Source organism: Colius striatus, chromosome 23 (genome assembly GCF_028858725.1).
Source record: "Colius striatus isolate bColStr4 chromosome 23, bColStr4.1.hap1, whole genome shotgun sequence".
In the NCBI taxonomy this organism is placed as follows: domain Eukaryota; kingdom Metazoa; phylum Chordata; class Aves; order Coliiformes; family Coliidae; genus Colius; species Colius striatus.
In genome coordinates, this window is record NC_084781.1 from 5,872,636 (window position 1) to 5,889,194 (window position 16,559).

General features: G+C 42.6%; 1 protein-coding gene across 3 annotated transcripts in view; it reads left to right on the forward strand.

Moving 5' to 3' along the window:
* The window catches only part of NCAM1 (neural cell adhesion molecule 1), an 88,609-nt gene that overhangs the window by 48,966 nt on the left and 23,084 nt on the right, over window positions 1–16,559 (forward strand). For 2 of the 3 annotated variants that reach the window (XM_062014018.1, XM_062014019.1), the window contains exons 9-13: window positions 4,629–4,779; window positions 5,297–5,481; window positions 5,790–5,886; window positions 6,134–6,304; window positions 7,534–7,665. In XM_062014018.1, coding sequence (XP_061870002.1) covers window positions 4,629–4,779; window positions 5,297–5,481; window positions 5,790–5,886; window positions 6,134–6,304; window positions 7,534–7,665 — 736 coding nt within the window. Of the gene's footprint in view, window positions 1–1,112; window positions 1,143–4,628; window positions 4,780–5,296; window positions 5,482–5,789; window positions 5,887–6,133; window positions 6,305–7,533; window positions 7,666–16,559 lie in introns of all 3 variants that reach the window. The other variant, XM_062014017.1, reaches the window with a different exon arrangement.

The following is a 16,559-nucleotide window of genomic DNA, read 5'->3' on the forward strand; positions in this document are numbered from 1 at the left end:
AGTTAAAAGCAAATAACTTGATTTTATCAAGGACCTTCTAAACTGAGGCTGTCTGTACCATATGTTAACTTTAGCAACATTCACTAGAAGCACTGTGGAAACAATGTTGTGTTTTTTATCCTCATTTCCTAAGCTTTCATCTCCATTTCTGTAATGTCACTATTGTGTATGCTGTTATCTATACATCAGCAATGCTTGTGCCTCACATTGAGTAATGCCATTGTGGCTGTGATATTAGCAGGTGATTTTTGACTCCTGAAGTGGATCAAGTTGCATTTGAAATAGAGACCAGAAAACAAAAATTTTAAAGATAAATTTTAGGGTAAAAACAGAATCCAGCAACTTTGGTTTTTCTGAACCACAGTGCATATAGTCCACATCGTTAGTGGTTTTCTTCAAATGGAAAATGTACGTTTCTTGGTAAGGTTTGGGCATGTTTCACTGATGCCTGTTGTTTGGTTGTCCCAAGCCCAGTACGGACTGGGTGCATATGTTCCTAAGCATAATGAGCTGGATGTTATCAGCTATAGGTACAAGGTTCTGCCCTGTTGTCTCCTGTCCAGGGTGGTCATACTGTTGCAGGGCTCTGCAATTCAGGGTCTTCTACTTGTGGCACATTGTGCATGTAAAAACACGGACAAATGCATGATCACATTAACGATGTGAGAGTTAATGTTAATCAGTGTGTGCGGGTGCCTGACAAACCAATGTTAGAAAAACAGTTCCAAGACTGTCTTTGCAGTCTGTTGGCCTAATTCATTGGAATCACTTCCCCACTACTCTGGGAACGGGTTTCTAGAAGCCATGAGATGTGACACGGGAGATAATAGTCACTTGATGCATAAAACTCAGGAGCAGTGTTTAGGTGTCATTAGCCTTTGGTTAATCATTTCAAGACCAATTTAGAGGAAATTAAATTTGGAATGCTAATCTAAATCGAAGTTTTCTTGGGAAATGGCAATTGTGAACACCCCACACACGGGACATGCAACTTGGAGCCTGCATGTGCGCAGAAGGCAATGTGGTGCATACACTGTGATACCTAAAAGCAACCTTTGATAAACTTTCATTGCTTTTTTTCTGTTGTTGTGTTCTATATCTGTTCTCTCCAGGCTTCATGGACCCGGCCCGAGAAACAAGAGGTATAAGATTACCAGACCTTTAGCAAACCTCTTAGTTTTTGGTTTTGTTTCTTTCATTACGGATTAACAAATGTCTAGTCCAGTAACCACGCCAACTAAACCAGCATTAATAACACGAACAAATCGAGTATCAATATGTAAAAGAAACAGCTTATAGAGTTAGAAATGGCTTGGCATGTAGTAGGCATTTTTGAATGAGCAAACCAGCTGTGTTGGGAATGAGTAATTCTGGTTGTCACTTTAAGGGGAAAAAAAAGCACCAGTGTAAAATCTGACAAACGCTGCTCTCACTGTTTTCTTCTGTGCTACCAGTGTGAATTCTGTCTGTCTTCTAGAGTCTGAAGAATGTATTCTGAGAAAGTTGGGGTTGGGTTTTTTTTGCAAAGATAACCTGTTCTGCTCCAGCCAACTCATCTGTTTGCTCATGGTACTCTTTAAGCTTGACCTTTTCTTAAAGGACAACTGCATCATGTTCCACTTCAAACTCAATGCAGAGAAATCTTTCACAAGTTATATTTCTCCAGAAAATGCTCCAAATTGCTAAATGATTATCTTTCTTTGATTTGCAAAGGTCAGTGAAAGGTCAGCAGCAAATATGGGTGTTAAATCTTGCTTTCCTTGCTTTGGAGGCACAACTGCAGTTGGTTGCTTCTTCCTCAAAACCACAGTCAGCTCTACTTGCAGTACACACTCCGTGAAGTCTCAGTTCACTGCTCTGGTCCTGCATATACTAGAGAATTGTTGAAAGTCATATTAGCAGCATATGCTAACGAGCTCTGCCTCCCCATTATCACCAACAGGTGCCAAAAAACTCAATTAAAAACAAAACTACACACCTCAGTTACACCACAAACTGGTGATGCCTTTCTGGTACCTGGGAATTAGAACAACCTCACAAATATTAAGAGCTGCAGACGAATTCTGGTTAGTGCAATGCAAGCACAGGGCCAGGAGAGACCACTCGTCTTCCTTCACTAGAATTTGTAGCTGTGGTCTGGGTTTATGGACGCTGCCTTGTAATGATATCAACTGTGGAAATGGGGTGAGGGGAAGATAGAACTGTGTGAGATTAAGTCACAGATACTTGTTTGTGAAAGGACTGAAGAATCCAGAAAGTGGAGGGAATGGGAGTAAATGCATTTCCTACTTGTGTCTCCTCTTCCCCTTTGGTACTGCCATGTTGAAATCCAGGCCAGCTTTGTACATATTGACTCTGTGTCACATTGCATTGTCAGAATCTGGAGAAAAACACCTGCATGTATCTCAGGATAAGCTGTTAGAGTAATCAGCATTGTGGAGAGGCATCATACCCTTTTCTGTAGAGTGACGTGAGTTATCACTTGTGTCTCTTCTGTTGTCTCCCCATTACTGTAAAGCAATTTTTTATGCAAAAAACCTCAAAATCAAAGGGGCTAGGTAAAGGGCTCACAAGTTTCTCCCTGTCCTATCTCTAATAGCCAGGAATGGTTAGCATCTGATGGTCTGAAATACAAATAAAGAAAATGAGTAGCATGCTTTCTAGGGTGGACATTTTTCTTTAGAGTATTTTTCCCGATCTTTCTTTTTCTTTCTTTGTGCCGTTTGCATTAAGAAGCAGCTTCACCTTCAGAAGGAGTTGTATTGCTTGTAAAGTAAGAGTTTTACCATGACTGCCTAGCACTTTTTTGATTATATTAGATCCTGATGAAATGGGGGAAAGGCAGGTGACCTTTGCTGTAATTATCACGTGCTGATATTTTGCTATATTTATAGTCTTGCCTGCTGATGAGTTCACAGAGACAAGTATTTAGAATATTCACCCAACGTGTGAGCTAAAAGAAGCTGGGAGGCTCTGGAGTCTTGACATTTATGGATCCTGTTGCAATAGTTTCAGAAGTGAGCAGTGTTTTTAGTCAAATCACAAGTCAGACAAAAGGATAACAATATAGTCAGCCAGTGAAGAAAGATAAAAGCAGAATTTAGTTGTATAAGATACCACAGTGGACTAATGTCATGCTATGGGATCCTTCCCTGGTTCTAGGAGATGATGTACACAATACCACACGTGCAAGAAACAGAGAGCTCCTGTCAGCAACACAAGGGACTCAGAGGAAGTGGAGTCTGCAGCTTGTGACGTTGGTCAGGATTGCAGTACAGCTGTGAGCAGGGTAGAAGAAAAAAGAATAGTATGTGTAAATGGTGTTGTATTTTCGTGCATAAGAAATTTGACTAGCTCAAATGAACTGATAACTCAGAACTAACAGAAGTAATCACATTTACTTGTAGAAACTTCATCAGTCTTGGGGATGGAGACCACGGTCTCAGAGAGAGGCTTCAGGCCCAGAGCATTTGACCGTTTAGTTAGCAGAGAAGTACCTTGTGCTACAGCTCAGTGCAGTTGACTGTTTATATTCTCAGGACTTTTACTCATAATTTCACTACTTTTCCAATATCTTCCAAGAAAATTAATGCCCATGAAGCATTAAACACATTGTGTGGCAAGCTGCAGTAGCAGGCACAGCCGTGACAGTAACTAATTTACCCAGTTGTGCTTGTGCCACTTTGGAAATTAGATGAGAGAGTGAGTGCTTTAAAGCTTCCAAGCTGAAGCACAAGCAGCAGGAGCATGGATGAGCACCAGGGCAGAGGGAAGAGTCCGTAGCCTTATACACTTCATGTATTAAGAGAGCACGTGGGCTTTCCTCAAAAATTGGAGAGAAGAAAAGGTAATGTGGGATGGGATTGCTGGGTGGCTGCAATCTTTTTGAGCAGATGGTAGTCTGGACTTTATATTCCTTGTCTCTCTGTCATTGGTAACTGCATGCTTTCTTGCACGGGGGAGCAATTTCTAAACTGGCATATAACCAGTGCAGATTGCTCTGGAATTTTCCTGAAGCATCACAAAGCCTGAAGCTGGGTTGTCACTAGAAGGGTCACAGTTTTCTTGCCCTGTTCACTGTACCTTGCTTTCAGTGCCATGTTGAGGTGAAAGTTCTGAGCTTTCATTTTGCCTGATTCAACTCTAGGTTTTGTTCTTATTAATGCCATTTCCATGACATTGAAATAAAGCAAGTATCAGTGAGAGAAAAGGCAGGCCTGAATTCCCTAAGCAGAAACATGGTAGCCATTGGGGAGATTTGCTACAAGAGCATGCTGGCAAAAATTTTTAACTGGAACTGGATCTCTACAGTTCTAATTCTGGAAGAAGCTTCACGTCCAGCTGTCCTCAGACATGTAGTAGCATCTGATACTTTGGTCCTTCATTTCATTTTTTGCCTTTGCCTGAGTGCTTTTGAATCACTGCAGTTAGCCCTGTGCAACAAGGGATCTTGTTGCTTTTGGAAGTGCCTCTCTGCGCCCATGGTTTCACCTGGCCTCAGGTGATCACTTCTGAGGTACTGAGGATCGGAGGGTTGGTGTGAGGTAGACTTGCATTTGTTCCCATCCCTTTAGTCTGTATCACAGGCTCAGAGCTCAGCCTCTAACTCTCTTTTCCTTTCCTGCCAGACTCTGGATGGGCGCATCATAGTACGTAGCCATGCCCGGGTGTCATCCCTGACTCTCAAAGAGATTCAATACACAGATGCCGGAGAATATGTATGCACAGCTAGCAACACCATCGGGCAGGACTCCCAAGCCATGTACCTTGAAGTGCAGTGTAAGAAGTGGAGGATGGGATGGGGACGGGCGTTCATGTGTTTAGAAGGGGAACTCTTTTGATTTCCTTCCCCTGTGGTGAGACTGAGGCACCTACAGCTAGGGAAATGTGTTGTTTAGGTAAAGGATGTGGGAAGCAACTCAGTCTGAACTAATTTTGTTGGAGGCACGTTGCTGTGTGCATACAGGCAAATACCGTTTGCACCTTGGGAATATTAGGGGCTGTGAGTCTGCTGCAGTCCCGTTTGTTGGCTGCATCAGAGTTCTTCCCTAGGAGAACTTCTTGATGTGCATTTCCCTGGATGTATAGCATGCTGTTGGCTCCTCTTCCCATGCTACATTAGAAGCAGCCTTTGGGACTCAGTAGGTTTCCTCCTTATGTCCTTCAGAAAAAGACACCGTCTGTTCCCTTAGATGAGAAGAAAGGACCTCAGCCAAGAGATTCTTGATGTGAGACTAACTGGGCTACTGCAGATTTTATGGCTCAAATTGCCTTCTCAAATGTGTCTGTCTTTTAGATGCCCCCAAGCTTCAGGGCCCTGTGGCTGTCTATACCTGGGAAGGAAATCAAGTGAATATCACCTGTGAGGTATTTGCTTATCCCAGTGCTGTTATCTCCTGGTTCCGGGATGGACAGCAGCTTCCCAGCTCAAACTACAGCAACATCAAGATCTACAATACTCCATCAGCAAGCTACCTGGAGGTGAGGCAAAGCAATGAGGGGAGAAGGCACATGCAGCCAGGAAGGCTCAGTGATCTCAAATACTTTAAGTTCCTGATGCTGAAGGAGTTAAGTCTTTTGTCAGGACACCTGGTTGGTAGATGAGAAGTTGTGTGGTGTTTCTGGCACATAAATAAATGCCAAGAAGATATCACCCTCTCCTTGCCTTTGGCTTTCTGCCCACTGCATTTCCCTGCTCTGTGGACATCCCTCAGAGTTTTAGCATGTGTACTTTATTGTGGCCTCTGCTGCAGCAGAGTGCTGAGCGTGAGCCTTGGTTCCTTCCACAGGTGACACCAGACTCTGAAAATGACTTTGGGAACTATAACTGCACTGCTGTGAACCGCATTGGCCAGGAGTCCTCCGAGTTCATTCTTGTGCAGGCAGGTAAGCGTCCCAGGCAGGGAGATAAAGAAATGCATCTGCAGCCCTTGAGCTGAGGTGACAGAGTGACACTTATAGTTCATGTTGGTGGGGTAGCAGTAGAGCCAGCTTCTACTTTCAAAGTGACTGTTGATAGACTTTTGTGTTGCGGTGGATGTGTTTGATATTCCCAATTTTCTGTTTTCTGTGCCACTGGAGCTTGTTTCCCACTGTGTTCTAGATCACTGGTTCTTTTCCCTTCCTCCCCCAGATACTCCGTCCTCTCCTTCCATTGACAGAGTGGAGCCCTATTCCAGTACTGCCCAGGTGGAGTTTGATGAGCCTGAAGCTACTGGCGGGGTGCCCATCCTCAAGTACAAAGCAGAGTGGAGGGCACTGGGAGAGGGAGAATGGCATTCAAAGTTGTATGATGCAAAAGAAGGTAAGATGATAAAAAAGACATTACCTCTCCTGCTTGCATCTCAAAAGACTTTCATTTAGGGGAAAGCCAGAGTGGGGATTCCATAGCTTTGCAATTTCAGCTCCTATGTTAAAGTCCCAGACAAGTTCTTAAACATTTGCTTTGCAATGACACCTTGAATTTTCTGTTGGAAATGAGGATCCTGCTGTGCTGATAGTTCTGTATGTGTGACAAGGCACTAGGCTTCTCCACCTCCAGAGTGTATGTTGCAGGAGTGTTGTTCACCTCTATATCCCTTCTTCGTGTGCACTGTCCTGTGTAAATAAGATGAAGAACCCTGTGCCTGGCATCGATTGAAGTTTCACTTGCTGACTGGAGAATGACTGTGTGCTGCCTACAGACAGCATTTCAAGCCTTGTCTGTCAGCACTTTTTGTTACCCTCCAGTTGCCTCTGGAACATAAACCCTCCTATTCCAGAGCCAAGTCTAACTCCTGCTATAGCAGCCTATAGGAATACATGCTGCTTAGAGTGTGTCCTTAAGTCCAATAAAATAAAACAATTTTGGTTTGGGAGAACTATGAAGGGGAGAGTTTTATTTCAGAGCTGAAATCTTCCACTAGTAATCCTGTCTGGAATCAAAATGATTCTTTTAGGTCCCCACTGGAGTGATATGGTCATAGCTAGAGTCGAGTCTTGTTTTTCTCACTTCTTCCTTTGTGTATGTACAGGAAAAATCTTTCTTTCTTCACATCACAATGACCACACAGCACGTTCCTTCCAGCTCTTATATTGTGTCTGACCTTCATATAGATTCTTAAAGCAGGAGAGATGGGTTTCTCTCCTGCTAAGGGCTGTTATCTCATCTGCATCATGCAGCCTAAAAGACAGAGCAGTTCTAAGTGGTATGCCTGCTACAGCCAGAGCCTCACAATGACAGTGGTCTTGGAGAGCATTGTTCAGGGAACTCCTTGGCACAGGCCAAAAGGCTGATGCCTTCTGGTGTCTATCACCAACTCTGCTACATCCCTTTAGAGAGGCTATGGCAACATACGTCTCAAACAGCTGGTAAGCACAAAAGTTGTAGCTCTCACCTTTCTCTGTCTGCACTGTTTTGGTGAAGCTGAGCCCAGAAGAGAAAGCCATTTACAAGGGGTGAGTGCAGCAAAAGTGTATCATAGAAACATGCCATTTGTTGTTGACTTAAGGCCTGAGCTTTTCTTTGTTTTTCCTCCCTTGTTTCTGCAACAGCAAATGTGGAGGGCATGATCACTATCACTGGCCTGAAGCCTGAAACAACCTATTCTGTGAGACTGTCTGCAGTCAATGGCAAGGGCGTGGGTGAGATTAGCCTGCCATCCGACTTCAAGACACAACCAGTTCGTAAGTAGGACGGAGACTTCCCTCTGCTTCTCTGGTTCTCTTTCCCTGAATCTTCCCAGGGAATCTCTGCTATGCATGTGTAACACCTTCTCTTGCAGACCTTGCTGCACCCTTTGTTTTTGCTGTGCTTTTTGTAATGAACTTCATTAATAATTTAAAATCTTTTTTGATGGTAGGAGCCAAAGAGACTATTTTATTTACTCTAGTTTATGGCTTTGGTTGCTAGTATAAACTTTGTATTATTAACGAGAAGGGGCTATGCAGTGGAGAGTTTTAATAAGGAAAAGCAGTGAGCTGAGAAGGACATGGGTCATGGAGAATGTAACGTCATCAGCACAGGGTTTTCTGCAAATCAGAAATTAAGAGGTTAAGCAGAGGACTGATTGTGAGCTGGGGAAGGAGGAGGGAGGGAGAGGGATTGCTGTTTTCTGAAAACTACTGTTTTAAGATGCCCACATAGCATGTAAGGTGATTTCTGCAGCCTCTTGTCTGCTTTACTTGGGTAATCTTTCACTACAGTGACAGGGTGCTCTGCTGTGGCCTAACACTTTCCCTCCTGTTTCAACTGGGAACAAAAGAGGCAAGAATTACAAACCAGAGAGTTAGTCAAGACAAGAAGGAGAGAAAGAGCGAAAAGCAGAAAACGTATAGAGTGGGTAGGGGAGATGTGGTCTCTTATCCTTGTACACAGCTGTGTCCAAGTATCAGGATCTGTATTCAACCACCTACAGTCCCTGGGATGATTCTTTCCTGTTCTCCTTGCATTTAGTTCTACAGCTTATTCTTCCCACCATCAGACCCGTACTTGTGCACCTATTTCACAGCCTCTTCTGAAACCACTATGCAGGATCCTCTCTTGAATTCAGAGCTAGCAATATTCCTAGCCTAAGTATGTGCATGCTTTGAGGCCCTGTGAGCTATGCATGGTCTTGAATTTATTCTGACAACTTCAGCCTTGACAGAATTGCTGAGCAGCATGGGACAGCACCCATGCCAGGTTGCTTGGAAATCCCAGGCCACGCAGTAAGGCAGCCCTCACGAGTCAGGTCAAGTCTGTTGTGATAACTCCTCTAACTTACCCCACTCCCTAGGGCTGGATGTAAGACAGCTGGTGGTATTTTGATTTTCCAGCTCCACATTCTCTATCTCCTCTTCTCACCTCTTCTACATTTTTTTTTTTGTGTCTATCTCTCTTTTCTTTTTGTCTGTGTTTCATCCATGGAAAAACTACAGGCATCCCTCACTCACGTAAGTGCCTCTGCATTTCTTTCACTCTCTTTTTATGTCCCTAGAGTGTTTCTCTAACATACATAACACTAGCTTTTAATCTAACCTTTTTCCTCTCGGGGTCTTTAGAAATGAAGTAACTGGTACTGTCCGTTTCCTAACAAGACTGACACTAGAATAGGCATCCTCCTGTGGGTAATAATGGTCTTTGTAGAACAGAATTAGGGGTTAACATCTTTGTCTTTATTTTAAAGCATGCAATACAAGTGTTTAACTTAGCGATTGGCTAATAATAACAGTTGGCTTGACTAGAGTGGAGTAATGGAAGGCTTCATGTTTATGAATCAGTTGAAAGATTTCACATTTGAATGAAATGTAGAGAATTTGAGGAAAAATCTCAATTAAGAGACAACCAAAAAGTTCAGAATTTTTAACATCTTCACAATTTTGAAAGCAAAAACTGACAGCTTTGGCCTCTCCTCACTCATACTGCTACTGTTACTCTTTGGACAGTCTTCCAGCACTTGTGTAGATTTTAGACTCAAATAAACAAACCTCATACAAGATTAAAAAATGCATGTTTCCCCTTCCCAATGCCAAATGTGTTAGTTTGATGGATATATGTGTCCATTGGGCTCAGTGAAACGTTGTTTGCTCCATAGCTTTGTGCCTTTCAAATCACAGTTAATGGCAGCTAAAAGAAACCTCTCTAAGTGAGCATTATTCTGTTTATTAAAATGTTTGTCCTTGTGGTGAACTGTTGCTATTCCCAAGATTGCACGGGGAAGCTTTATGAAGCTGCTGTCACATTCTCTGAGATTTCTGAAGCTGAAGTGGAAAAAGGAAAGTTGATTTGGTTTTTTAACCCCAATTACAGGATTTGAATCATGCTTGTCCTGTTTTTCCTTAAAGATTTTATTATACAAAAGCTTAGACTTAGTGGTCCGGAACCATTAGCAGGATGAATGAACTCGTAGTTAAATGAATGAATGGACAGATGGCTAGACAGAACTGCAAACTGCAGTAGTTACAAAGAGTCAACTGGGAGACATGTTTCCACAACATATGTGCAATTTGTTTGAAATTGTTTGGAGCCTGTTAATTTCAGAAGTAATATATCCCTTATATGGAGTGAGTCATGGTTAGAATTGTAACTATTTTGTCAGGCAAGTGATGTGATAGGCCCTTCTGAACTGGACATAGTCAATACACAAAGGGCATGAGGGCTTAGGTATAATAAGGGAAGAGATCCAATTAAGAAGAGAGGAAAAAGAACATTAAAAGCTTTGTTTCAGCCACATTGACAGATATGTCTGCCAAGCCCCAAATTTGTACCTTGGGGACAGGTACATGGCTTTGCAGAACACTAAATCATGCTCGTAGAGGGTTTCTTGTTCTTTTTAATGTGGCAATCAGACATCAATCAGTCTGCAGTCCCTGGTTTTGATAGTAGTTTGGTTTTGATATCAAAATATCTTAATACAATCTCTGCTGACTTTAAATTGCATTGGTTGGTGAGCAGTAGTGTGTGCTCAGTGATCCTGTGTTATGAGAAGACCCAAAATGCATGTCTGGCAAAGTGCATTTACTTTGCTTGAGCTCTGTGTCCAGAGAGGCTTGATCTGACAGAAACTTACCAGTTTGGCTTTTAATTTAGTGTCCTTTGGTAGTGTTTAATAGGAATCAACTCCGCTCCTCACTTGCTTTTCTCTTTCTTTAGCAAGTACTGCTGCTCCCACCTCCCGTATAGCCCAGAGTGAGTATGGTAGAAGAGGCTGTTGTCTGTGTTGCACCTTGCTGTGCATGCATCTCCTCACAGTGTGTGGTGCACTCTGCCTTGGCTGTCTTCCTTCTTTCCTGCATATGTGTATTTAGAATTTTTTTCCTCGACTAAAAACTGAATCTTCAGGTAGAGGAACTACAGATAAGCTTAAGTTTGACTTCCAGGACGGAGAAAAGCTACAAACAGCTTCCAGATAGTCTGGACTCGTGGAAGGAGAGAGCTCCAGGGAAAAAAACAGTGTGAAACCCTGCCCATATGAAAGCTGGCTGTTGTCACTGGCCTTTACCATAAGATTTCTAATCAGCTGTCTAATGGGATATCATGTGTTTGTGGTGTGAAGTGAAATTTCCTGAAATCAACTTAGCACAGCAAATAAAAGCTGAGTTCAGTTTCTCAGCTAAATACAGCGAAAGATCCTCAAGCAATCACCAGGGAGTGGCTTGTGCTTCCCTAAGCCTGTTACTAGGACACCTTCTGGAGCTGTGAGAGAAATCTCATGTCTTTATATCCTGCTTCATCATTTTAAAAAACCTGTGTAATTCTGTCCTGGTGATGCTTGTGTTCAGTGCTTGTACAGTCTGTCTTTACTCATGGGAGTGGAGTGCTTAGTAGGATTCCCAAGAGGCTTTCAGTCTGTCAGCTTCTCTTACAGCTGCCTTTTTTCTCAAGAGTGCTCACACCTTGTTGTGTGATCTTTCTTCCTCCTGTCTGCCTGTACCCTAGCCCCAGGTGAGAAAGAACAGTAGATGAGGAGGATAAGTTGTCCTTAGTCCTCGCTCCTTTATCTTCTGTAGCTAGGCAAAAGCCAGCAATGGGGTGCTGCTCTAGAGGGCCTTCTAGAAATGCCAGTATTTCATGGACTAGCAAAAATGCTGTGTCTGTCTGGAACTGGATTCAGAGTTTTAAAACTCTTCAGGATGAAAAAGCATCAGTAGGGACCTTTGGGGCCGTAGCTTGCTGCAAGAACAATGCGGTGCAGGCTGCCTTCCCTGCCACCTGAAGGGGCCTGTGTCTGGCAGCACAGCTCTCTCTGTGGAAAAATGCTGGAAAACAACAGCAGCAAAGCACAATTTTTGGAGCCTCTTTCAGGTAATACACGTCCTCCATAAGGATTCAGCATCATTCTCATTTTATCCTCGTTAGACCTCCTCTCTTTCTGTCACCCCTGCCCCTGTCTCTTTGAACTTATTTGCATCATCTGCTTCACCTTTAAGTGTCCTGTGTACCCTTCATGTTTCCATAGCAACTCAGCCTCTTGCTAAATCTGAAAGCTCAGAGCCACCAAGTGAGTAGATTGGAGCTGCTCCCCTTTGAACCAAAGTGCTGTTTGTTGTGCTGCAGCCCTTCTATCCAGGGAATTCAGATACTATCCTGTGTTATTTTGATGTTTGGTAACCGACAATCTGACGTTGATCTGTTGTGTGAGCGTGTAGCTGTTAAGAACCCAGCATGGTACCACTCTTCTTCTTCCAGTCATCCTAGCAAGCCTGCTGTAAAAAAAGGGAAATACAAGATTTAGAAGAACTATGGAGGAGGAGAAAGGGGGGAAGAGAAAGAAATTTAAATGGCATTTCCAAAAGGAAAGTTGTCACGTTTTCCCATCGGGATTTTAGTGTTAAAGCTGTCTTCACAAAAGCGACGTGGACTGAATCATGTTGTCGCTGCCCTGCCTTGCTCTATTTTCTGTAAGTTTAGGGAGATTGAGTGGATATTATAGCTATGGGTATTGGATGTCACAAGAAGATGCAAATGAGGAGGTAGAATATCTTGCAGGAGAGAGCACTGTAGGGAAGAGGGAGCAGTGCTCCATCTTACCACTCATGCCCTGACTGCATCAAAGAAGTTCTTCAGACTCCCATATCTGAAATGGGAATTGGATTCAGCTCCCCTCAGTTCTTGTTTAGTGCCTTGTGGGTTAGATAGCCATTCCTAGTGAGACTGAGGCAGGTAAGCAGATGCTTCTATGCTAGATCTGAGTAGTCAAAGGAAAACCAGGTAAAGCTTGCATTAGTTTAAATGTACATAAAAGAAACATTTTGAAATATCTGGTTTAGACTGTTAAGAGTTTCACTCTTAACATGGTACTGAGTGGGTGTTAAAATCAGATGTATGATTTTAACCCCTGGTTGCAGGCGATTGATAGCCAGTCATTTGCCAATAAGAAGGCCAAACAAATAATTGCAACGTAGTCCTGGAAGACAAAGAAAAACACTTAAGGAAGGCATAGATTTACATGGTGCATCTGTGTGCTTTGAACAACTAACCATTTCTACAAAACCAATTGCTTCTGTCTTGATTTGCAATAATAAAATGTGTTTCTATGATCTTTAAGATAAAGATCCATGTGTTTACCTGTATTGGGTTAGAAATAGTTCACTACATCTGGAAAATACTAAAAGCATGAAGTATGTGATTATTGTGGGGTTTGGGATGGGGAGAGAGGATGGCACAGTTAATCTTAAACCATCAAAGGAATGAAAAGAAAATAAATGACTGCATATCTGACATTCCATGGTCTTACACATTGCATGAAATACCCTTTTATCTGCCAGTGACCACAACGAGCACCTTCCTTCTTGTAGCAGTTTTCATGAATGCAACACGTCAAGCAGTAATTCCTGCCGCATCTGAAGTGGTAGTGGTGCTGTATTGCTGACGGGAAGTTTCAACTTGAATCGGACTTGGGGGATGGGCTGGAGAGAGCAAAGGACAAGGGAAAGGTAGCAACCAGATGGTCTGTCAGTAATCTTCCATTCCTTAGGAGGCAGAGAGATTCCATGATGGCTGTTCACGTGTGGTGCTAGGAGATCACATCACTTGTGAGGGAAAATGTTGTGTTAATGTTTTGCAGAACATTATTTGTGTTGTAAAAGAATGAACCTTTTAATCCAGAAAAGATAGTAAGAGCTAGTTCACGATAAGCATTTTCCACTTGTTTGTTTGGGTGAGGGAAAGCGAGATGACTTTGTTGGATGGGTGTTGTGTGTTGTAGGAGGTAGGGAATGTTGGGTTTTTTAAGGGTAAAAGTTTCCATTTTCATCTACCTTCAAGTTCAGGCTCTTATACTGAACTGAAGATAATCTGACCCCCACTGCCTCACAGTCATTTGTATACGTAGTCAATTTGTGCAAACAGTAGACACTTGTGTGAAGTTCTGCAGTGGACAAATATGCTATATTCAACAGCTTAAAGGGCATTGGCACAAGGAAGTTGCTCTTATAACAACTTAATCACTGATGCTGCTGCTGAATGATTTTATGTCCTACCCTAACCTCAGTGGTTAAATGAGTGAAAAACCAAGAGCGATTACAAACTAAAAGGTGCTGTGTAGCATCATGAAGTCAGGAAAATGAGTTAGGGAGGAGCATTTTCACTGAAGAGACAAAAATGCATCTCTCCTTTTCATGTTTTTTAGAAATCTCATCTACAAGTAAGCTGGTCAATGGTCCATATCTCTTAACAAGCTCTGATAATAACAGTAGCTATAAAAGACATTTTTGTCAGATTTCTTGGTCCAGTAGTCTTGAGAGACAGAGCTAATTAGTGAAAGCCCCATGTTTTCAGATTTGTGTAAATACTGTCTGTGAACAGAGGCCTTTGTGTACCAGGGCCTTGTTCCTCTTGCAAGCTCCAAGACAATCAGTGACTACTGACGTCTACCCGTGACAACAGGATGAATGTCAAGGTTTTAAGCTAAAGACAGTATTTCTTAATGTCTTCTGTGTCTTAGAAGCCTCACCTAAAGTAGCTTTCAGTAGTATTTATACTGCTAATTTTGCCCTTGATCTTTAACTAAAGCTTTCTCTCAGGACGAAGGGATCTGAAAGGCACCCTCTCTTGCATGTTTTTAAATCTCCTGCTATATACCGGTTTGGAACATGAGCAGAAGACATAGAATGTTTTCCCAGGCAATCCCACAGTAGCTTTTAAACTTCCTAGAGATCCATGAGTCTGTGTTTATAAGTAGACACAATGGATTGAAAGCTTAGATGTAACAAGTTGATTTTACATTTTGTACCATCAGTTCTTTCCCTAGTAATAGTATGCCCTTAATCTTGTCAGCTACAAGCACCCAAAAGATTAAGGGTGTAATTCACTTTACATCAAATTCACAGGGAAGTACCAGACCACTGTGAAGTAGCCTCATTAAGATGAGAGAGAGGAATGATCATGAAAAATGCAAGCTGTAAAGCAGACAGTAATTCATTCCCCTGCCACACAGTGTGTGCACTTCTTCATCTCTTTCAGCAGTAGCTCTCTTCCTCGTGCCATCTTTGTCATTAATTTCCAACACAGAGCCCTTCATTCCTCTCCTCGTTGCCAGAAAATCCCCTTGCACACACGAACTCATCGGTGTAACTCATTGTACGTGACTCGTGCCATTCCTTGAAGCTTCGGGCTGAGCGTGTAGGACGGAGCTTGTGCGCTCTGTCAACTGTCTGACCAAATTCTGGTTACAGCTCTTCGGTCGAAAGCTCTGTCCCTGGAAATGTGTGCACACAGTAGGTTTTCCTCTCTTTCATTTGTTATTGTTGTTGATATTTAGGAAGACATCTGTTTCTGCAGAGTGGAGAACTCATCATTAAGAAGTGTCGAGGTTTGTCTTCGCTGAGCTCTGTGGACTGTGATTTGACCGTTTTGCCTCTGCTGCTTGGACCGTTTCTGAATAACAGTGTATTCCCTTTTTCTTAACAACAGTCTTGTATCCAACAGTCTTGTGGATTCCTTCAGCTGTCCAAGTTCTGGCACACACACTACGATAATTTCTGTTTCTCCTTTGGGTATTAGCAAGCAGCGCCGCAGCTGTGCCTCACCCTCGCGAGGTCATAACTCAGCGCTTTCTGCGGTTTAATGTTCTTATGTTTCTAGGCAATTTGAGTGTCTCCCCAGTGTTTCTGAAATACACTGGCTAATTTAATTTTGTTTCTGTTTTATTTAGTCTGTAATTCTGTTGTTGATTTTTCCCTTGCCCATTGTTTACATCAGTTTTTTAATTTTTTTGTATTTTCCATGTGACCTCCACTTTCCTTTCAACCAATCATGTGCGTGCGTATCATGTGGCTTTGTCATGTGGCTTGCATGGTGCTGATGATGTCGTCCACGCTGGTGAACAGAAGGTAAAATACTTTGTTCTGATTGGTTACCTAGATTTGGGGTGAGGATTCCCCTCTGGTCAGTGACCAGGGATCTCCAAATTCCTTCACTCCAAAATCCTTCCACGAGCCTTTTGGAGGAGTCGCTTACCACTGTCTGCACGTGAGGAACTCAACTGCAGCCTTCCACTCTGAAAATCTTGGAGACAAAAATCATGTGGCTCAGTCATTTGCTTCTTTCTCTATCAGAATCTAACAGTCAGCGTCCTAGTAAGGTTCTAAAACTCTCTCTGGCGTTAACACCAATGGCAAAAATCCTTTTGCCTTTCAGGGTACCAGTGTGCCAACTACAGACTGTTAGTTGATGGCAGATTGCAGGTAAGATGCCCAGATAATGCGAACGCCATACCTCCTGTTGCTTTCGCAGCACATTGACCCTCGATGGTAAAGGTTTATAGAGACACACACACACACAAATGAATACTATACATATTTAGTAGGCTATCCAAAAAAAACTATCCAAAATTCTCTGAAATTTAGTTATTGGTAAGCATGTCACGTTATGATTTAAGGAAAAAACTCTTTTATCCTGAGTAAAACCTAAACGTAGCTGGAGTGGGAACTATGTTTGTAGAAGGTAGTATATACAGGCACACACAGAGGACGTGATGGGAGCTAGACTTTGCACAATCAGAAGCTCTATTGCACCTTTCTTGCCAGAGCACCTCATTCCTTCCACACAGTATCTCAGAGCCTGGCAAGGGATTTAATCTGAACTTATTTACCTGCAA